The 23,302-nt window shown below is 35.6% G+C and overlaps 1 protein-coding gene across 1 annotated transcript in view; it reads left to right on the top strand.

Moving 5' to 3' along the window:
* Positions 1-23,302, top strand: part of EYS (eyes shut homolog) — a 1,820,808-nt gene that overhangs the window by 374,558 nt on the left and 1,422,948 nt on the right. Inside the window, exon 11 of the mRNA XM_068550856.1 lies at positions 760-792. Within this exon, the coding sequence (XP_068406957.1) occupies positions 760-792 (33 nt within the window). The remainder of the gene's footprint in view (positions 1-759; positions 793-23,302) is intronic.

The following is a 23,302-nucleotide window of genomic DNA, read 5'->3' as shown; positions in this document are numbered from 1 at the left end:
ATTTTCTATGGGATAACAAGTGATTGGACCTGTTGTCTCCTGAAGTGTTTTAACAAGTTTGCATATAAAATGTTCCAAGTAAGTTTATATGTAAGATCAGAACTGTTTCATTCTATTTTAGCTGTTCTGTATAGTTTTTTTTACTCACAAAGATAATATTTTTTAAATTTGGGACCTAATGATGACTTAATACCAATAAATCAGTATTTTATTAGATGTTTACTATCTGTACCTAATATCATTTAAGAACATATGTGACCCGTTCATACTCAGTTATTGCAGGAATAAATTATTTGACTGTAGTGAGGCACATGCAATGTTGATTCAGATGGTCTATTTTCATCATTACTCAATCCATATTTATAAGAAAAGCAAAATAGTACCTTATACTTTGGTATTTTCAAAAGATAACAGAAATGTAATATAAACATAGTTGAGTTCATTTATTTCCTAATTTTGAGTAGGAAGAAAAAATGAGCCTCTTAAAATGCCACTATAAAAAATATTTATTTATGAATTTATTTCAAATTTTTAGAGATATTTTTCTTTGGAGAATTTAATTTGTATAAATAACAGTTATGATCTATTATCCCTACTTTTAAAACCATCCAGAAAAAATAAAATGTGGTGCTACTAGCTTCTCACAGTTAAATTATGGAGTTGTCACTTGGACTGTAAAGTAACTTTCTGTTTCCTCAAATCCAACGTGATTTACTGTTTTAATGTTTGATTTTCTTTTCTGTCAGATAAAAACTGCAGTAGACATTGATGAATGTGCTTCCAAGCCCTGTAAAAATTGAAGTGTGGGATTTCACTATAGTTGCCTGCCAGATAAATAACCAGATATTTATATATTTTAGGCCTATCAAATGAATTTCATTTCAAATGAAATTTTTCAATTCACTAGAGGTTAGACCTGATGTGTTAACAATTCTCCAAGAGTTGATATGATTCTCACTATGAACATTAGACTCTAGAAAACTCAGATTCTACCTTCCCATGTATTTTTACAAGCATACATCATAGATGCAGCAACTGAAGTTCTCTGCAGGTGGAGTCATAAGAAACTTGAGAATTAAAACAAATACTTACACAATAACATTTAGAAAATTCACAGTATACACCTGAGAGTGTAGTCCTCTGAGTTCATTTAAACATTAATTAAGCTGAATTTCCTCAGAGATTATTAATACAATGTTTCCTTCTCCTTTTTTCTCATAAAAATTTTTTAGTAAAGCTAAGACTATTAAAAACACATAACTTATTAACTAATACAGTATTGAATTACTTAAAAGTTAGTTAAAATATATAGATAAAAGATTTTTATATAATGTTTCCATCATTTAAACAATATTTACTGCTTTCAAAATGTGAAGTTTTATTTTTATTTTTAATTTCTTATTAAGCTGTTGGTGATACTAAAACTATTTAATGCATAAGAATGCATGCAGGCAGTGTTTTGCTGAATCATGCAATCATTGAACTGTAGAAGTGGGTAGATTATTAAGCTCTTGGTATTCAACAAATGTACCCAAACTCCTGGTGGGATACAAACATAGTATAAGAGAAACAAGAATGTTTAAAACAGTGACTAAGAACTCATGTTTGTTACTTCTAATTCCTCATACATATATACTGAATAATACAAGATGACTGGGTGAGAACCCATAGCACGAAATGAAAATTAGATACATTTTATTAGGCAGTGATTTTTAGTGTAATTATACACAGTGACTACTTGCTATCATGTGATTTGAATACCACTTCAATTTGTTCCTCCATAAGAAATGACTGCAACTCTTAGCACATGTGTCTTAGTTATTAATCTTTTCTGAATATTTCTTTTGTTTTCATATGCTCTGAAGCCTCACCAACATCTTTGGTGAAGCACACATCAGTCTACCTGGTCATATTTTTCTCTTGAAATAAAGGTGTATCTTTACCTGGACTGGCAGCGAAGTAGATTCCTAAAAACTTCTCATTTAAAACCTTTTACAGTAGCTACTTAAAACACCACCTCTCTCTTGTGTCGTTAATTCCTCTGCTCTGATCTGACACTCTGTTTGCTGTTGCTACACTGCTTTTCTCCCATTTTGAGCCCACCTCATCACTATTGTTTAGGAATGATGTAATCTCTTCTCCTGGTGGGAAGTATACATTCTTGGTTGAAATGTAACCTGAGAATGGAAATCATAATTCAACAATGTAATTTGTAAAATTGCTAAACATCTCCTTTGTAGTAGCCACTAAGAGATGCTTGTATTTAATAAAATTTTGCCACAAAGTTTCTCCAAGGTCTCATGGAAGCCTCAAGTGGAAGTGGACATAGCAAGGCAGCACCAAGGACAGCGCTGTGCGCAATTCACTCAGGAAGGTCATTTTTGAGGTGCAATGCAACAAGTGAAAAAAACAAGTCCATGCTACACTTGCAATGATCCCGCGACTCCTGTGTTGGCTAAAAAGAGAGCTGAAGCAAGGAATAATTGCAGAATTCAGGACCAGTTCTTGCCATGGGATCAACATATTGTAGTATCAAAGCCTCAGTACATACATATTATGTATCTCTCATTTTGTTTGGTTTTCAGAGTTTGGAAAAACTCTAACACTTTACTTTTTATTGTTAAGGTACATTAAATGACACAAAATAAATACATATTTTAATCAGTGAACAAGGTGACACACCCTGATAACTACCACTCATTTAGAAGAACTGAAATTCACTAGATAGCCCTGAAGACCCCCCAGTATCATTGTGAACCCTTCCGTCACTACAAAATAACCACTCTCCTGACTTTTACAGAATCACTTTCTTGCTCTTTTATTTCAATTTTTTATCATTCAGGTGGTATTCCTAGACACCATTGTTTAGTTGTGCCCATTTATAAAATGTGCTTTTAACTATCTGTCAAAATTCAATTTCTTCATTACATCTTTCTGGAACTACCAATTCAAATGCAGCATTGAACCTTATACTTAACATCTGCTGTGTAATATCTGTATGTCATTTCTTCCATATTAAAATCCTAGTCTCCAGAACACAAGGGATTAAACAACCTAGAATTTCTCAGTATTAGTCATTTACTTTATTCCACAGTATAGACATAAAATAACAGAAAAAAAAAATACCAAGAAAACCAACCATGATCAACTTAAAAACGTATAATATTTTAAGTTTTGTTCATGAGCTCTCCTTATTCTCCTCTAATTTTTTGTATTATATCTTTATGTTCTGGGCTATTGACAATACATACAAGGCATAGTCCTTCTTATTCTTCGTTTACTTTACTGCTGCAAGTAAATACATGTATTATGCTTACCACCTATTCTTATGTTGACATCTCTCCAGGTATTTCAGTTGTCTAAAGCTGAGACTCTCGGAGATTCCTCAGGGAGGGCTCTGGGAATAATAATCCTTTCATTCTTGTGTATTGATAATTATAGATCTGTGTCTTTTATACTTGAAAACACATTTTGCTTGGTATAAAATATTCTCACATTTTCTCTCATTCTTTAATACTAGAAATTTTCTTAAGTGTTTAGAATATTTAATATATGTCTGGCATAATGCTGCTATTAAAAAATCTTATATTAATATAATTTTATTTGCATTATAGATCACTTTCTGCCTTTTTGTCCTTACATTCCAAAAGGTACTTTTTCCCTTAAAAGTGTAGTAATTTTACTAGTTTATATCTTGGTAGTTGATTGTTTTGTCCATATATTCTGTGATGTTTCCATGTAGTTTCAAAACATTTTCTTTTTCAGTAAAGTTTTCTTGAATTATAATTTTTATGTTTGTTTTCCTTAATTTTGTTTTCTATTTCAGGGAATCTTAATTCATACACTGAATCTGCTTTGCCCAATTTCAATATTTGTCTATTTCTCTCAAGTCCTTTGTATCTTTCTTAATTTCCTTTCATTTAATTTTTCCATCTTCTAATTAGCTTAAGTAATTATCTGTTGTGTTCATTCTTTGTTTTATTCATTTTGGAAATGTTTTCTTTTACTGATTCTTTCCTGAATTCTGTGATTCATTATTGAGTTTTTCTAAATTGTGTATAATTTATTCATTCATATCTTATGTTATTTTCTTAATGTCTTTAGTTCATTCTGAAATAATGTATTGCAAATTTGATCTGATTTTTTGCTTTCATTATTTTGGCAATTTTCATTGTCCAGAATGATATTATTATATTTTTCATTCTGTTTCTTTTAATAACTTTATATTGGAGTTAACTTTGATACTTTCTGTTGCTCATTTTCATGTGTTAGTCTTTTTGGATATTTTGAAAGACAAGTGATTCAGAGTACTTTCCTCACTTCCCTGGGCTCTCTCTTTGCTTTCTGTTTGTTTGTTTATAATTCTAGTATATGGTGGCTTGCCCCCGAGATGTACTGTATCTGTCCCCCTCTCCCAAGTATATCTGTTCTTTTGCTTCCTTCACCTCTACTCTGTCCATATCCTGCTCAATTTCTATTCCACTTGGAACAGTTTCTCCCAAGTCTGGGGCTCTGTGCAGGAAGAAAGCTGTGGCATTTCAGTTTTGTCAGTTTATGTGGCTAAACTTCTCTGAAGATATTTTGACTGTTCGTCCTTTGTACTCACTCATTCTAGGAGTAGATAAACACTTCTAAGCCCCACTGTTGTTCTGAAGTTCGCCGTTGTGCTTTCCACTGAAATCATGATAACTATTATGTGATTCTCTTCTCTTAAGATCCATAATATGTCCTATTACTTCCCTTGGTTACCACTTGAGCAGATGCACATGACACATAGTTCTTATGGATTTTTTTGAACAACTGTTGTTGGTGGTGGTAGTGATGGTGTGTGTGTGTGTGTGTGTTTTGTGTGTGTTCATGGGAATACTATATCACCAAACTTTGTTGTAAATGCTGTACATGAGTTTTGGTGTCATTATCTAGTTTTCCTGTCTGATTTTAGGTGGCAATTCAGAGAATATCACAACATTATCATTATTTTTCCAATAATCACATTTCTGATGCATTGTAATCCTACCCTGATTATTTAGAAGGATCTTCATGTACTGTTAACTTTGTGAGCATATTCTAAACAAATTTTCTGATATTAAATAGACTGAAAGTAAAAATTTCTATCTGGTAGTTTATATAGTAATAACTTTTTTTTGACTTCTAGAGTGACTTTCTATTTTTTTAGAATTCTATTATGTAAACTTTTTTCTTTTTACATTATATTCTTTTATACATTTTTAAGCCAATGATAACTATTTTATATATTTAGCCATAATCCCTTATAAATACGTTCCTATCATGTGGCTTTGATAAGGATTTTGTTATAAGAAAAAAGTAAAACAATGTGTCCAACAGAGATAAATGAATGATTTTCCATTATAAATCACTTGTTGCTTTTTTTGTCCCTACATGTCCAAAAGGTACTTTTTCCCTTAAAGTGCAATAATTTTCCTAGACTAGGTCTTGATATTGATCATTTACAATAAAAATAATAAAAACTGACACTATATATATATATATATATATATATATATATATATATATATATATATATATATATATATAACTTTTCTCAGGGAATGTATACAGATTAAGAAGAGAAAGAGGACCCATAACAAAAGCTGAGGCTTGTCAATATTTACGATATGAGTAAAAAAAGGGGGAGCTACATTAGGAGACACATAAAACAAAGGACAAAAGCAGTGAGAACTCTAACAAAGAGTTCACTTAAAAGAGGAGACAATCTACACTAACAAATGCAACCTGAAGATTGTGCAAAATGAGGACTCAGAGATGACAAATGGGATTTATCTCTAATGAGGCAAAGAGCAATTTCTATAGAGAGAGAGGTTACTTGTTGTGTGACTGAAATTGAGTAGAATGAGGAAATGGGTGTAGATAAATCTTTTAAGTAGGTCAGAAGAAAAGGGTGAGAGAAGAAATAAAATCAAAGATGATGTACAATGGAGAGTTTCTGTTTTGTTTTGCTTTCTTTTTAGGCAGGCTATTTTTAAAATGCTGATAAGGAAAAACAGTAAAAAGGGGAATTTTGAAGAATCAAGAGATGAGGGAAGGGATAAGAGAGAAAGACCTCTCAGAACTGACTCAGAAAGACTAACAGCCGCATGATACTACTTCCCTTAGTGGGGGAAAATATGTGAAAAAAATAGGAGTAAATGTGATTAAACATGGGGATTAAAAGTCTTGAATTTGATGGAGTTCTCCTGTGGCTGCTGTTCTCTCTGTTTGGTAAAAAGTTAAGTCTTCTCTTGAAAGGGTATAATGTTAGCAGTATTAGAGGTTATAGGAGTATAGAGAAGTTTTATAGTATTCTGTGGTATCTAAGAAGAGTTCATAAACAGCATCAGAATTTTACAGATACCAGATAGCATGGTTTACTAGCAGAGTTTAGCACGAGCAAATTAATTATTGCACTAATTCAAAGCAGTGCTTACCAATATTTATTTTCACATCAGAGTACACATAAAAATCGGTAACAGCTTAAGACACTTGATATATACTGAAAAGCCTCCTAGAAGCCAGAGGTAGCTGGCCTACGATATCTGACTATTCTGGAAATTGCCACCTGGACTTAAGCTAAAGGGATCAATATCTAGGCCAATCCAGAACTTATGTGTTGGCACATTGACACAGAGTCAGGAAGCTCTGACCAAACTTTACTGGTGAATCTTACCAAAAAAACCCAGCAAGATAATTGAAATATTTGCAAGAGAATGGTTTTATTGAAAGAAAGAAAAGGTATAAAAGCCTGGGAGCCAAAGTAAAAGTGTACTGAGAGAAACTGAGAATAGGTAACAAGTGTAGGTGATGGGCATCACATCATTAACTGATTAACGTTATGTCATCAGAACACCTGCGTTTATCATTTGAGAGAAGGAGCAGTTTGATGGTGAGGACAACAGCCACGGCTTAGCCAAGAGAGTGTGCAACTAATGTGAATGGGGTATGAAGGTCACTGGAGAAGAGAATGTTAAGGAAACAAGGTATGCACTGATATGAGGGTGGTCCAAATGGATGTTGGCATCATCCAAGAGAATGGAATCAGGATTGAAAGAAGACTTCGAATGCAATTAACTCTGCAGTACAACAGGAATGGTTTCTAAGAGCATGAATAAAGTTAACAATAGGATTAGAAGACAGTGTTACTAATTACCATTAAGCTTAACAATACAATGGATTTTACACAAATTAGACTAACAGCCAGGAAGTAGCAATGTGACTGAGGATTTTAACCCTACCTTCACACAGGTAACTTCCTAGCATGTGGTAGAATGGAGAACAGCCTCTTTCAGAGGAAACTGCCTTACTGAAACTTTGATTACATTATTAGTTGGCTCTATACTAATTCCATGACATGTAACACAAGGTATTAAAAGTATCAAAAACAAGTAATAATTGGGACTTCCCTGATGGTCCAGTGGTGAACTCTCCACGTTTCCAATGCATAGGGGTGCAGATTCAATCCCTGGTCAGGGACTAAGGTCCCACATGCTGAAATAAATAAAACAGCATAACTTTGGGAGAGGAGAGTCTTCTCTCTGTCATGGGACTCTTCTAGCATTATTCTGTGCATATGTTTGGGTATGTTTCCTGCCATAGTGGATATGATAGCTCCTAGGAATGCTCCAATGGTGCTAGTTTTCAGAAGTCTCTTTACTCATCTTAGTAATCAATTTTTCTAGTTAATTCTTTATATTAAAAGTCCTCTGTCCAAATTACTAATGTGGTTACTTTCTCCAGTCTGGACTCTGACAAATTCATCCAGAATAGCAGCCATTTATTTGTGGTTGCAAAGTATTTCATGCATTTTAAAGCACATTTTTGCTTTTCTTCATATTTTACCATTTCTAAAACCCAACAATCAGTGGTGTGATATCAGTCTGTGATCCATCTAGCAATCTGTGGCATCTTAGATTTCATTAAATATGGTGGCACTTTTGCTGCTTTAATCTCTGTCCTGGACACCAATTGTTTGGAGACTATAGAAGTAAAATCATTTTTGTATATACAGATATTCAGAAGGAATATCTTTTCCTTGGTTTAGAAATATGTATTTTAAACCTGATCTTAAAAGCTATTTGCTGGGGGACTTTGCCTTAGGCTAGAAATTTAAATGGCTAACTGAATTCTTTATGCATATATCTATTTGCCCCTTTTTGGTTATACTTAATTTTCTCTCATTGGTTACATTTTTTCCTTCCTTCACTCTGATACAATAGACACAGATCATTAGGATTAGTGATAATGGAAGAAGATATCTTAATTCTTGGAATAAACATGGCCATTCTCTTCCTGACAAGGCCATTTTCATGTATTACTTAAAAGTAGAATTAGGAAATAGATCACTAACTTTCTGTACTATGTCCTTTCAAGAATAAGAATTCTAAATGCTAAATATGACTTCTCATATTTAATGACCAATCCCTTTGCTATTCCACCCTAGTTAAAAAGACATTGCACAGCCCATCTCCCAACTGTTGTGTGTACAGTATCTCATTAGTATCCTCATAGTGCTCTGTGCAGCTCTTTGTGAATAAATAAATACTGTCACTGCAGTGAGATTAGTGTATGATTACCAAGTTTCTACAAAGAAAGGGACTGATTTGAAAACATAAAATCTACCTAATTTAAATAATTTCCCTGGTGAATTCAAGCTTGAATCAAATTGTACTAAGACTTTTGAATGTGTTGTAATTTTGACTAAAAACTGAAACAAGATTATTTCTGTAAATCTAATATCTCCTTTCTGAAGTGCTCTATGATATAAACTCTACTGTACCATGAAATAGTTCTATTGTACTTTTCCTTTCAACTCTGATGGCATGCCTAATAAACTTCTACTTCATTATACAGAAAACGGATTCATTTCTAAGACTGAGCATTATAGGAAAATGGGTTTCCATATTGTTATTCCACCTGATAGACTATTAGGAAATCTGTAAGTGTATAATCACCAAGGGTAATCTTGTTATTACCAATTGTTCATGACCTGAAAATAGGTTCAAAATTGCTGAAGGTAAAATCAGAGATAATTTCTAACATTTATGTGGCTCACAGATTTAAGAAATTTACATCAACTTGGTATAATTTCACCAACTTCATCTTAATTCTAATGATATTTATGTTTGCACATTGAGAAATACTGACATTTAATTAAGGAACAGATTATTTATTAACTATCCATTAATTATGAGGAGCCTCTGAGGGAACAAGATTAAAATAAAATAAAACTTGATATTGACCCAAGCTAAAATTCCATCGCTTTGAAACTGCCCTACTATCAACAATCACTGATGTCCTTAGCTGCTTTATTTTTCTGGTTGTCATTGAATTAATTAAACTGAGACATTATAACAAAAACTAAAGATAGCCAACAAGCTTACTCTGTAGAAATGTCATTAAATTGTATATATTTTTAAATATCCCAAAGAGCAAATGCAGTTGATACTTATGGTCTTGGTCTCTTTTAGCAATGGCCATGGTGGAGGAAGGTGGAGAGAGGAAGAGTGGGGATTGAAAATTAATACACATGACTCATATTCTTCTGCACACCATCAAAAATATGGGTTTTCAAGGCCAATTGCCAGTTCTAAAAGTTTCCTAGAGATATGTGACAACACTGTAAAGAGGAATCACTATAAATCTGATTTTGTGAATTTTTATTTAAAAGTTTGTGCTTTCCCAGATAAGTGACATTTAAGTAAGTATATATTGTGATTTAATAGTTGTAATGCTGTAATTTAATAATTTGGTGATAATTCTGATCTGGGTTGTAAATGAACAAGCTATAATTCTGACTTGATATGAAATTAAAGGACTCTTCCCCCAGACTTCCTGGCCAGACTATGCCCCAATACCCACACAGAAGCAGTACTGAGTGCCTTAACTCTTTCTTTTCTACCTAAGAAGAAACATAACACACCAGGCTGTACAGTGAAATCTTTGTTTATAATAAATTTAGCATTTTTAAGAAACATTACTAACCATACACAAAGTCAAATACACCTAAAAAGGAATTTAATCAAAACAAATTCAGTAGGATGAAGAGGAGCTTTAGCTTCCAGACTGATAATGACTAGATTAACCAGCAAGCTTTTCTGAGGATTAAAAGCCATTTATGTATAATTTCAGAAAGATAAATTCTAAAATAGATGAATTAAGTTCTTTTCATTCTAAAATTTTCCTTTTTTATATACTATCATGTGATTTTATTTCTATGAAATTTTTATATATTAATATACTCTGCCTTCCAGGAATTCATTAACTCACTTAAAATTTTTAATGTGGTTTAATTTTGTACCAAATACTGTTTTGTTGATTAGGAAACAGTTAATGATAGGACAAAGTTCTTGCCTTATGTAGTTAATTTTCCGTTGGGAGAAAAAACAAAAATAAGAAATATACAAGCATTCATATGCACTCATGTGTCTGTGTGTGTATGTACAATAAAATCTAAATAAGAAATAGTTACCAAGAGAAGAGTATCAAAATGGGGGAGGAGAAAGACATGGAGATCACCTTCCTTCCCACAAATACATAAAAAATACATCTACATGTGGAACAACTCCTACGGAACACCTGTAGAAGGCTGGCAGAGGACCTCTGTCTTCCCAAAAGGCAAGAAACTACCCACATACATGGGTAGGGCAAAAGAAAAAAGAAAAAACAGAGACAAAAGAATAGGGATGGGACATGCACCTCTGGGAGGGAGCTGTGAAGGAGGAAAAGTTTCCACACACTAGGAAGCCCCTTCACTGGGGAAGATGGGGGCTGGCGGGGAGGAAGCTTCATAGCCACGGAGGAGAGTGCAGCAACAGGGATGCAGAGGGCAAAGCGGAGAGATTCCAACACAGAGAATCAGTGCCGACCAGCATTCAACAGCCTGAGAGGCTTGTCTGCTCACCCGCCGGGGTGGGCGGGGGCTGGGGCCTGAGGCTTGGGCTTCGGAATCAGATCCCAGGGAGAGGACTGTGGTTGGCAGCGTGAACACAGCCTGAAGGGGCTAGTGCACCACAGCTAGCCAGAAGGGAGTCCGGGAAAATGTCTGGAACTGCCTAAGAGGCAGGAGACCATTGTTTTGCAGTGCATGAGGAGAAGGGATTCAGAGCACTGCTTAAACAAGCTCCAGAGACATGCAGGAGCCACAGCTATCAGCACAAACACCAGAGACAGACATGAAATGCTAATGCTGCTGCAGCCACCAAGAAACCTGTGTGCAAGCACAGGTCACTATACACACCTCCCCTCCTGGGAGCCTGTGCAGCCTGACACTGCTAGGGTCCCGTGATCCAGAGACAACTTCCCCGGGAGAACACACAGCACGCCTCAGGCTGGTGCAATGTCACTCTGCCACCACAAGCTAGCCCTGCATTCTGTACCCCTCCCTCTCCCTGGCCAGAGTGAGCCAGAGCCCCTGAATCAACTGCTCCTTTAACCCCCTCCTGTCTGGGTGAAGAAAAGATGCCAGAGGGTGACCTACATGCAGAGGCAGGGCCAAATCCAAAGCTGACCCCCAGGATCTGTGGAAACAAAGAAGAGAAAGGAAAATTTCTCTGTGCGGTCTCAGGAGCACCAGATTAAATTTTCACAATCAACTTGATGTACCCTGCATCTGTGGAATACATGAATAGACAACGAATCATCCTCAAATTGATGTGGTGGACTTTGGGAGCAGCAGTAGACTTGGGGTTTGCTGTATGCGACTGACTAGTTTCTGATTTTTATGTTTATCTTAGTATAGATTATAGTGCTTGTTATCATTGGTGGATTGTTTGTTGGTTTGGTTGCTTTCTTCCTTGTTTTTTTATTACTTTTCTATTTTTTTCATTTTAATAATATATTGTTTAACTTTTTATTTTAATAAGTTTATTTTATTTTATTTATTTTATTCTATTTTTCTTTCTTTCTTTTCTTTTCTCCCTTTTCTTCTGAGCTGTGTGAATAATAGAGTCTTGGTGCTCCAGCCAGGTGTCAGGCCAGAAATTCAGAGGTGGGAGAACTGAGTTCAGGACATGAGACCACCAGAAAGTTCCCAGCCCCACATAATAGCAATTGGTGAGAGGTCTCCCAGAGATCTCCATCTCAACACTAAGATCCAGTTCCACTCAACGACCAGCAATTTCCAGTGCTGGACACCCCATGACAAACAACTAGCAAGACAGGAACACAACCCCACCCATTAGCAGAGAGGCTGCCTAAAATCATAAGTTCACAGACATGACAAAACACACCACTGAACGTGGTCCTGCCCAACAGAAAGACAAGATCCAGCTTCATCCACCAGGACACAGGCACCAGTCCACTCCACCAGGAAGCCTACAAAACCCACTGAACCAACATTATGCATTGGGGGAAGACACCAAAAACAACGGAAACTACAAATCTGCAGGCTGTGAAAAGGAGACCCCAAACACAGTAAGTTAAGAAAAATGAGAAGATAGAGAAATACACAGCAGATGAAGGAGCAAAGTAAAAACACACCAGACCAAACAAATGAAGAGGATAAGCAGTCTACCTGAAACAGTATTCAGAGTGATGGTAGTAAAGTTGATCCAAAATCGTGGAAATAGAATGGAGAATATATAAGAAACGTTTAACAAGGACTTAGAATACCTAAAGAGCAAACAAACGATGATGAACGACACAATAAATAAAATTAAAAATTCTCTAGAAGGAATCAATAGCAGAATAACTGAGGGCAGAAGAACAGATAAGTGACCTGGAAGATGAAATAGTGGAAATAACTACCACAGAGTAGAATAATGAAAAAAGAATGAAAAGAATTGAGGACAGTTTCAGAGACCTCTGGGACATCATTAAACCCACCAACAAATACATTCAAATTATAGTGGTCCCAGAAGAAGAAGAGGAAAAGAAAGGGACTGAGAAAATATTTGAAGAGGTTATGGTTGAAAACTTCCCTAATATGGGAAAGGAAATACTCAATCTAGTCCAGGAAGTGCAGAGAGTCCCTTAAAGGATAAATCAGAGGGGAAACATGCCAAGACAAAAATTAATCAACATATCAAAAATTAAATAAAAGGAAAAAATATTAAAAGCTGCAAAGGAAAAGCAACAAATAACATACAACAGAATCCCCATAAGGTTAACAGCTGATCTTTCAGCAGGAATTCTGCAAGCCAGAAGGGAGTGGAAGGACATATTTAAACTGATGAAAGGGAAAACACTACAACCAAGATTACTGTACCCAGCAAGGATCTCCTTCAGATTCGATGGAGAAATTAAAATATTTACAGACAAGCAAAAGCTAAGGGAATTCAGCACCACCAAACCAGCTTTACCATAAATGCTAAAGGAACTTCTCTAGGCAAGAAACACAAGAGAAGGAAAAAACATACAATAACAAACCCAAAACAATTACGAAAATGGTAATGGGAACATACATATTGATAATTACCTTAAATGTGAATACATTAAATGCTCCAACAGACAGATATAGACTGGATGAATGGATACAAAAACAAGACCCGTATATATGTTGTCTAAAAGAGACACAATTCAGACCTAGGGACACATACAGACTGAAAGTGAGGAGATGCAAAAAGACATTCCATGAAAATGGAAATCAAAAGAAAGCTGGAGTAGCAATTCTCATATCAGACAAAATACACTTTAAAATAAAGACTATTACAAGAGACAATGAAGGACACTACATAATGATCAAGGGATCAATCCAAGAAGAAGATATAACAACTATAGCTAGCTAGCAACTATATCTAGCAACTATAGCTAGATAGGTAAGATAGCTAGCAACTATATCTAGCAACTATATCTATAACTAGATATAGCAAATATATCTATAACTATATTATATAGTAAATATTCATGCACCCAACATTGGGGTACCTCAGTATATAAGGCAAATGCTAAAAGTCATAAAAGGGGAAATCAACAGTAACACAATCATTGTAGGGGATTTTAACACCCCTCTTTCACCAATGGACAGATCATCCAAAATGAAAATAAGTAAGGAAACACAAGCTTTAAATGATACATTAAACAAGATGGACTTAACTGATATTTATAGGACATTCCATCCAAAAACTACAGAATACACTTTCTTCTCAAGTGCTCATGGAACATTCTCCAGGATAAATCATATCGTGGGTCACAAATCAAGGCTTGGTAAATTTAAGAAAATTGAAATTGTATCAAGTATCTTTTCTAACCACAACACTATGAGACTAGATATCAATTATAGGGAAAAAAAACTGTAAAAGATAGAAACCCATGGAAGCTAAAAAATACATTACTAAATAAACAAGCAATCCCTGAAGAAATCAAAGAAGAAATCAAACTATACTTAGATACAAATGACAATGAAAACATGGTGACCCAAAACCTATAGGATGCAACAAAAACAGTTTTAAGAGGGAAATTTACAGCAATACAATCCTACCTCAAGACACAAGAAAAATCTCAAATAAACTGCCTAAATTTACACCTAAAGCAATTAGGGAAAGAGGAACAAAAAACCCCCAAAGTTAGCAGAAGGAAAGAAATCATAAAAATCAGATCAGAAATAAATTAAAAAGAAATAAAGGAAACAATATCAAAGATCAATAACACTAAAAGCTGGTTCTTTAAGACGATAAACAATATTGATAAACCATTAACCAGACTCATGAAGAAAAAAAGGGAAAAGACTCAAATCTACAGAATTAGAAATGAAAAAGGAGAAGTAAAAACTGACACTGCAGAAATACAAAGGATTATGAGAGATTACTACAAGCAACTATATGCCAATAATGTAGACAACCTGGAAGAAATGAACAAATTTTTAGAAAAGCACAACGTTCTGAGAATGAAACAGAAAGGTATAGAAAATATAAACAGACAAATCCCAAGCACTGAAATTGAAACTGTGATTAAAAAATTTCCAACAAACAAAAGCCCAGGACCAAATGGCTTCAAAGGCAAATTCTATCAAACATTTAGAGAAGAGATAACACCTATCCTTCTCAAACTCTTCCAAAATATAGCAGAGGGAGGAACACTCCGAAACTCATTCTACAAGGCCACCATCACCCTGTTACCAAAAGCAGACAAAGATGTCACAAAGAAAGAAAACTACAGGCCAATATCCCTGATGAACATAGATGCAAAAATCCTCAACAAAATACTAGCAAACAGAATCCAACAGCACATTAAAAGGATCATACACCATGATCAAGTGGGGTTTTTCCCAGGAATGCCAGGATTCTTCAATATACGCAAATCAGTCAATGTGATACACCATATTAACAAATTGAAGTAGAAAAACCATATGATCATTTCAATAGATGCAGAAAAAGCTTTCAACAAAATTCAACACCCATTTATGATAATAACCCTCCAGAAAGTAGGCATAGAGAGAACTTACCTCAACATAATAAAGACCATATATGACAAACCCACAGCCAACTTTGTTCTCAAGGGTAAAATAATGAAACCATTTCCACTAAATCAGGAACAAGGCAAGGTTTCCCACTTTCAAATCTATTATTCAACATAATTTTGGAAGTTTTAGCCACAGCAATCAGAGAAGAAAAAAAAATAAAAGGAATCCAATTTGGAAAAGAAGAAGTAAAACTGTCACTCTTCGCAGATGACATGATACTATACATGGAGAATCCTAAAGATGTTACCAGAAAACTATTAGAGCTAATCAATGAATTTGGTAAAGTAGCAGGATACAAAATTAATGCACAGAACTCTCTTGCATTCTTATACACTAATGATGAAAAATCTGAAAGAGAAATTAAGGAAACACTCCCATTTACCATTGCAACAAAAAGAATAAAATACTTAGGAATAAACCTACCTAAGGAGACAAAAGACCTGTATGCAGAAAATTATAAGACACTGATGAAAGAAATTAAAGATGATACAAATAGAAGGAGAGATATACCATGTTCTTGGATTGGAGGAATCAACATTGTGAAAATGACTATACTAACCAAAGCAATCTACAGATTCAAGGCAATCCCTATGAAACTACTACTGGAATTTTTCACAGAACTAGAACAAAAAAATTCACAATTTGTATGGAAACACAAAAGACCCCAAATAGCGAAAGCAATCTTGAGAAAGAAAAATGGAGCTGGAGGAATCAGACTCCCTGACTTCAGACTATACTACAAAGCTACAGTAATCAAGACAGTATGGTACTGGCACAAAAACAGAAATATTGATCAATGGAACAGGATAGAAAGCCCAGAGAGAAACCCACACACATATGGTCATCTTATCTTTGATAAAGGAGGCAAGAATATACAGTGGAGAAAAGACAGCCTCTTCAATAAGTGGAGCTGGGAAAACTGGACAGCTACATGTAAAAGAATGAAATTAGAACACTCCTTAACACCATACACAAAAATGAAGTCAAAATGGATTAAAGACCTAAATGTAAGTACAGACACTATAAAACCCTTAGAGAAAAACATAAGCAGAACACTCTATGACATAAATCACAGCAAGATTCTTTTTGACTCACCTCCTAGAAAAATGGAAATAAAAACAAAATAAACAAATGGGACATAATGAAACTTAAAAGCTTTTGCACAGCAAAGGAAAACATAAACAAGATGAAAAGACAACCTTCAGAATGGGAGAAAATATTTACAAACGAAGCAACTGACAAAGATTAATCTCCAAAATATACAAGCAGCTCACGCAGCTCAATATCAAAAAATAAATAAATAAATAAATAAACAACCCAGTCCAAAAATGGGCAGAAGACCTAAATAGACATTTCTCCAAAGTAGATATACAGATTGCCAACAAAAACATGAAAGGATGCTCAACATCACTAATCATTAGAGGAATGCAAATCAAAACTACAATTAGGTATCACCTCACACCAGTCAGAATGGCCATCATCAAAAAGTCTACAAACAATAAATGCTGGAGAGGGTGTGGAGAAAAGGGTACTCTCTTGCCCTGTTGGTGGGAATGTAAATTGATACAGCCACTATGGAGAACGGTATGGAGGTTACTTAAAAACTAAAAATAGAACTACCATATGACCCAGCAATCCCACTACTGGGCATATACCCTGAGTAACCATAATTCAAAAAGAGTCATGTACCACAATGTTCATTGAAGCTCTATTTACAATAGCCAGGACATGGAAGCAACCTAAATGTCCATCGACAGATGAATGGATAAAGAAGATGTGGCACATATATACTATGGAATATTACTCTGCCATAAAAGGAAATGAAATTGAGTTATGTGTAGTGAGGTAGATGGGCGTAGAGTCTGTCATACAGAGTAAAGTAATTCCAAAAGTGAAAAACAAATACCCTATGCTAACACATATATATGGAATCTAAAAGAAAAAAAAATGGTTCTGAAGAATCTAGGGGCAGGTCAGGAATAAAGACTCAGATGTAGAGAATGCACTTGAGGTTTGGGCGGGGGAAGGGTAGGCTGGGACGAAGTGAGTGAGTGGCATGGACATATATACACTACCAAATGTAAAATAGGTAGCTAGTGGGAAGCAGTCGCATAGCACAGGGAGATCAGCTCGGTGCTTTGTGACCACCAAGAGGGGTGGGATAGGGAGGGTGGGAGGGAGACTCAAGAGGGAGGAGATATGAGGATATATGTATACGTATAGCTGATTTACTTTGTTATACAGCAGAAACTAACACACCATTGTAAAGCAATTATAATCCAATAAAGAAGTTAAAATCAATCAATCAAGTAATACATCAAAATCATAAAATATTGCCGAGGGGAGCAAGAAAATGTAGATTTTTTTTAGAATGTGTTTGAGCTGGGGGGAGATGGGATAAATTAGGAGCTTGGGATTTACAGGTACACACTACTATATATATAAAATAGAGAAACAACCAGGTCCTACTGTATAGCACAGGGAACTATATTCAATACCTTGTAATAGCCTATAATAGAAAATAATCTGAAAAAGAATATCTATGTTATATAACTGAGTCACTTTGCTGTACACCAGAAACTACCACAACATTGTAAATCAACTATACTCCAACAAAGAAAATAAAAATAAAACAACTAAAAAGAGTTATCCCCCCCCAAAAAAAGAGTTATCCCAGGGTGAGCATTCCAGGTTTAGAGGGCTGCTGGTACAAAACCCTCAGGTTAAAGTGAGTTTGGTGTGTTAAGAAACTGAAGATGTCCAATGTACCTGGAAACTAATTAAGCAAGAAAGGAGTGGTGTGGGTTGTTAGCTGACACCACATCATATAAGGCAAAGAGGTTGGAGTTTATTTGAAGTACTGCCAGAAGCTGTCATATGGGATTTATATATTGTAATTATATTATATTTTCAAAAATCACTCTGGGTGTGATGTCTAAGGTAGTAGAGTGAATGTTAGCATAAAGAAACCAGCTAAAATATTATTCTCATTTTGGGAGGGAAATAATTATGACAGACTTTGAAATTAGTAATTGAGATAGAGATAAATAGACACATTTGGGATATTTTTTGGGGAAAAGTACCCAGGACTTGCTGATCAGTTCAATGAAGGTAAGGAGGAATAAACAACTCTTAGGTTTTGTAATTTTTCATAGTAAATAAGGAAAAATAAAGGTAGAACTGCTCAGATAGAGTTTTGTTTTGCCCATGTTGCATTCGTGATGCCTAATAGATATCCAAGTGCTGTTACCAACTGGTATTTAATTAGTTTTTCAATCCTGGAGTTCAGTCAGGAAAGGAAATTTCGACTTGTGAGTCTTTGTCATGTAGACGTCATTGTATGGTTGAGGTTTTCTATACATCGATTTATGGTCTCAATTGTGTGATCTGGAAATAGCAGACAGAAAAATGGATGCTTCAATAAAAGAATGAGTAAATAAAAGAGAATAGCAACAACCAATGGGCAGGAGAGGATAGGAAAGAATTTTAGGATCTGGTCAAACCTCAAAAGAAATAAAGGCTATGAAGGAACTGAAGAGACAGCATAAAGAAAGCACAGACTGTTTGATATACTGTGTGTGAAACAGGAATCTGATTATTAGATTTGCTTCTTTGTCCCTGGCTCATTCCTCCTTTATGGTTTCTGTGAAGAGAAACCTAGCACAGTCTGAGTTAGCCTAGAGGGAGCAAGCAATTGAAGAAATCTTGTTGAAGAAAATATCACCAAGAAACAAATAAAAAGAAACTGTGTGTGTTTTAGCCAGAATTGAAATACAGACCTGGAAATATATTAGGAAGAAAAATTACGATTATTAGAAATTAACATCTAAAACTTATTTTAAAATAAGATGCAGAATGCTTGATTATTTGCATTCTAGAAATTCAAAACCTAAAAGGATGAATGACTGCTATTTTATTGAATGTATTCTAACTGGTTATGCTTAATAATTTATTTGTCAAACAAGAGGAGACTTTACTACAGCTCACTGAATCAAATTAGAAATCTCATTTAAATTCCATCTACATTTTGGCAATGAAAGCTCTAAAATGATATACACGTACATCTTAAATGCAGCCTATTTTTGTCAAATCATGTGGAACATAAGCAGAAATTGAAAAGAGTCAATCATAAATTCTGTTTCTGACAATCTTTATGATATTCATTATATCACTTGGAATTTTAGCGTTTTGTTAATGATTTGTCCTAAACAGGATTGGGAATGATTTTCTGTCCTTTAGAGATATAATACCACCATTGCCGTTTATGTGCATTCAGTCACTGATACTTTTTCATTCATTTAACACATATTTTTTGAACACCAATATGTGTCAGTAACTATTCCAAGTGCCAGAGATACTGAATGGATACATAAGCACCTGCCTGCAGAGGAAGGTGTAAATGCTATAGAAGGTGGAAGTAACTGCCCGTGCCTGGATAGAATAGGCAGAGGCTTCATGAGATGGCTTTTGATCAAGGTTTCAAAAAGAAACCAAGCAAGATTGCAGGCACTTAAACAGTCATTGTTGCTTGGAGCACAGGATGCATGAGAAAAGGAGCAGGGTGAGAGAGAGATTGCCAGGAAGGTATCCCAGACACAGATTCTGAAGTACTTGGGGATTTTTACTTTATCCTCTAAATCCAGACTTCTAGGGTAGAGCTCTATACTCTGGGGATGTATGTAAGGTTTAGTGAACATCGCAAAAGTAATTGAAGCTTCATCTTGGACTGTCAAGTTTCCCTACAGATTTGTATGCATTGTGGTATTGAATGAATGATATCTTAAGAGGAATAAAATATGGTGTAAAATTCAAGATTTACATAACTTTAAAATCAAAGAGTCAAATTTGAAAAAAGAAAACAAATATTTGTCTTATTTGTAGGTATCTTGTCAAACCCTCCTGATGTTTGAGATCATAAATTCCCTCTTTTCATCAGTTAAAACTGTTGAATAGATGAGCTTCAACATATGGATGAGGGGTGGGGAATCAGTTAAAGGCTGAAATTATAGGGTATTTCATGACAGTTTTCTTTTAGAAATATAAGTTGGTAGCAGTAAGCATTCAGTTTGATTAGAGGAAGCTGGGGTCAGACAATTCAGAGATATATTTAGGGATCAGGACCCTAGGGAGGAGGAGCTGATCTGATTCACTTAATGTGGAGAGGAGAACCATGTTTCTTAGACTTCCCAAGAGAGTGAGAAGAGAATCATATTAAGAATATAAATTGATGTCTTATTATGTCCTTCCACTCTTTGGGAACTCCAGGGCTGTAGGAATCTTCACCAAGTGTCTTATCCATCACAAGACTTTAGCCTTGGGGTTGCCCTCAGGTTGACTGAAGTTTAGACAGTGTCTTCTCCTTTCTGTCTCTCCCCTTCTCACCCTTATTCCTTTATAGAATTCAACAGGTCTAAACATAGACATCCCTCTCCTCCCCTTTCTTGAAGCATTTAGTTCAGAAAAACTTGTAATTTCTTCCCCTGCCCCTTTGAAGACATCTTTTTAAAGGCGTCTTGAAGATTCTACAGCTCAGGGCTGTCTCTCTCAAGGATCTGAGCGCCACGCTCTTGTTACGCAATCACTGGGGAAGATAGCGCCCTGCTTCCTGGCCTCTGTGGGTAGGCAGGAGCCCAACTTTGGCAAATATCTGGATCCAAGTTGTAAAACTGCCTCACATATTGAAGACTGAGAAAGTTTACTTTCTTTTGGGTAAGGCCAATTAGCAAACACATATAACCTACAATCACAGGCCTTAGTTTTAAAAACTCTCTCATCCTTTGTCACAATGGAGTCAAGCTCTCCCCTATTGCCATAACCTTAAATAAGGTCTGTCTTGCTTATTTAACTTTAGTGAAACTTTTGGTTTGACAATAAGCTTCTCAATTTCTAGAAAATTATGTCACCCTGACCTGAATACTTGTAAAAAAGCAATTGTTTGCTGAAGTATGTAGTTTATTTATTTATTTATTTATTTATGTATTTATTTATTTATGGCTGTGTTGGGTCTTCGTTTCTGTGTGAGGGCTTTCTCTAGTTGTGGCGAGTGGGGGCCACTCTTCATCGCGATGTGCGGGCCTCTCACTATTGCGGCCTCTCTTGTTGCGGAGCACGGGCTCCAGACGCGCAGGCTCAGTAATTGTGGCTCACGGGCCTAGTTGTTCCGCGGCATGTGGAATCTTCCCAGACCAGGGTTCGAACCCGTGTCCCCTGCATTGGCAGGCAGATTCTCAACCACTGCGCCACCAGGGAAGCCCTGTAGTTTTTATTTTGTAGTGAAAGCAACATACCACCGACCCCAATATTTATTACTCAGTATAATCAAAAACTTATTTCCTTATCAAAAATTAGACTGGAGGAAAACAATTGCCTGTAAGGAAGATCTGAATATACCTGTGACCGTTGGTTAAGAATCTGCCTGCCAAGGCAGGGGACACAGGTCCAGGAAGATCCCACATGCCGTGGAACAATTAAGCCCATGCACCACAACTGCTGAGCCTGCGCTCTAGAGCCCATGAACCACAACTACTGAACCCACATGCCACATCTACTGAAGCCCGTGTGCCTAGAGCCCATGCTCCACAACAAGAGAAGCCACAACAATGGGAAGCCCGCTCAACGCAACGAAGAGTAGCCCCTGCTCACTGCAACTAGAGAAAGCCCACACACAGCATTGAAGACCTAATGTAGCCAAAAATAAATAAATTAACTAATTAATTAATGAATTAAAAAATAAGTAAATATACTTGTGCCTCAGATATCCCATAATCCATTTCTAAATGTAGTTAAGAAGAAAAATGTACTAAGTTTCTACAGAATTGTTTACTGGTTTGAACTTTGATGGGCATAAAAATAGATCATATTGATGGAAACTTTAAGAAAGAGCTATGAAACTAATTTTGTGTCATCTGCAAGAATGTCTTGGAAATGCCCTCCCTAAGAGGACCATCTAGTGACATTTCTGTCTGGCCTTAGTATCAATTGTTCTTTCTCTTGAGTCAATAATTTATTGTTATGTAATGAACACTGCAATGCTTTTCCTCTATACTGCCTGCTACAAATTTAAGATGAAGTTAGTGAACCAACTAAAATCTTTCAGATATGGCATTTTTAGCCATATTTTCAAATTCATGTTGTAAACCCACTATATTTTTTTCTCTCACTCTTCAACTTTAAGACTAATTTCCTGTATTCTATTTCACTTGTTCTCAAATCTTCCCCAGGACAGGCCTGACTGATGTGCACAGATGAGTGGATGGATAACGAAATAGATTAATAGTTCCTTTGGTGTGATTATAGGAAACCAGGACTGGTTTGCTTTAGGACGCCTGCCTTAGCTTTTTGGGGTGATTCTTGATAAGGCTCCTTCATTGAGATTTTAGGGACCTAAAATCCTTGGCAGGAGACACTACAACAGGCAGCATTTTGATAGGGAAATCCAGAACAGGAGATGAGGGGAGAGTCACATGTCATTTGGTAATCAAATGAGTTATTTTATGAGCATGAATAACCAGAAATATATGGGGTGATTAATTGAAGTAAGAGATCACATTAAAATGAACGCAGTATGAAGAACAAATACATCTGACAGCAGATTGCTTGTATTTAAATTACAGCTCATCACTGACCAGGTGAGGGTCATAAGCAAGTTATATAACCTCTATTCACACAACTCCCACACATTTAAGTGGAAATAAGAACAGTACCTGCGTAGTAAGGTTGTTATGGGGATTACAGAAGTGAGTGGATGTAAGGTTAGTAAATACTGGGTAATTCTGATCCAGCTAGTCTGACCTGGAAATAGATAGATAAACCACCCAACAAAATAGGTGATTTTAGAGAACTTCAAGCTTTTTTTCTGAAAATCCCTTGTATCTAAAGTAATAGTAAGAG

Source organism: Eschrichtius robustus, chromosome 9, assembly GCF_028021215.1.
Source record: "Eschrichtius robustus isolate mEscRob2 chromosome 9, mEscRob2.pri, whole genome shotgun sequence".
NCBI classification, from domain to species: domain Eukaryota; kingdom Metazoa; phylum Chordata; class Mammalia; order Artiodactyla; family Eschrichtiidae; genus Eschrichtius; species Eschrichtius robustus.
The sequence above is the reverse complement of the archived record's forward strand: the minus strand, read 5'-3'. Positions and strand labels throughout refer to the sequence as shown.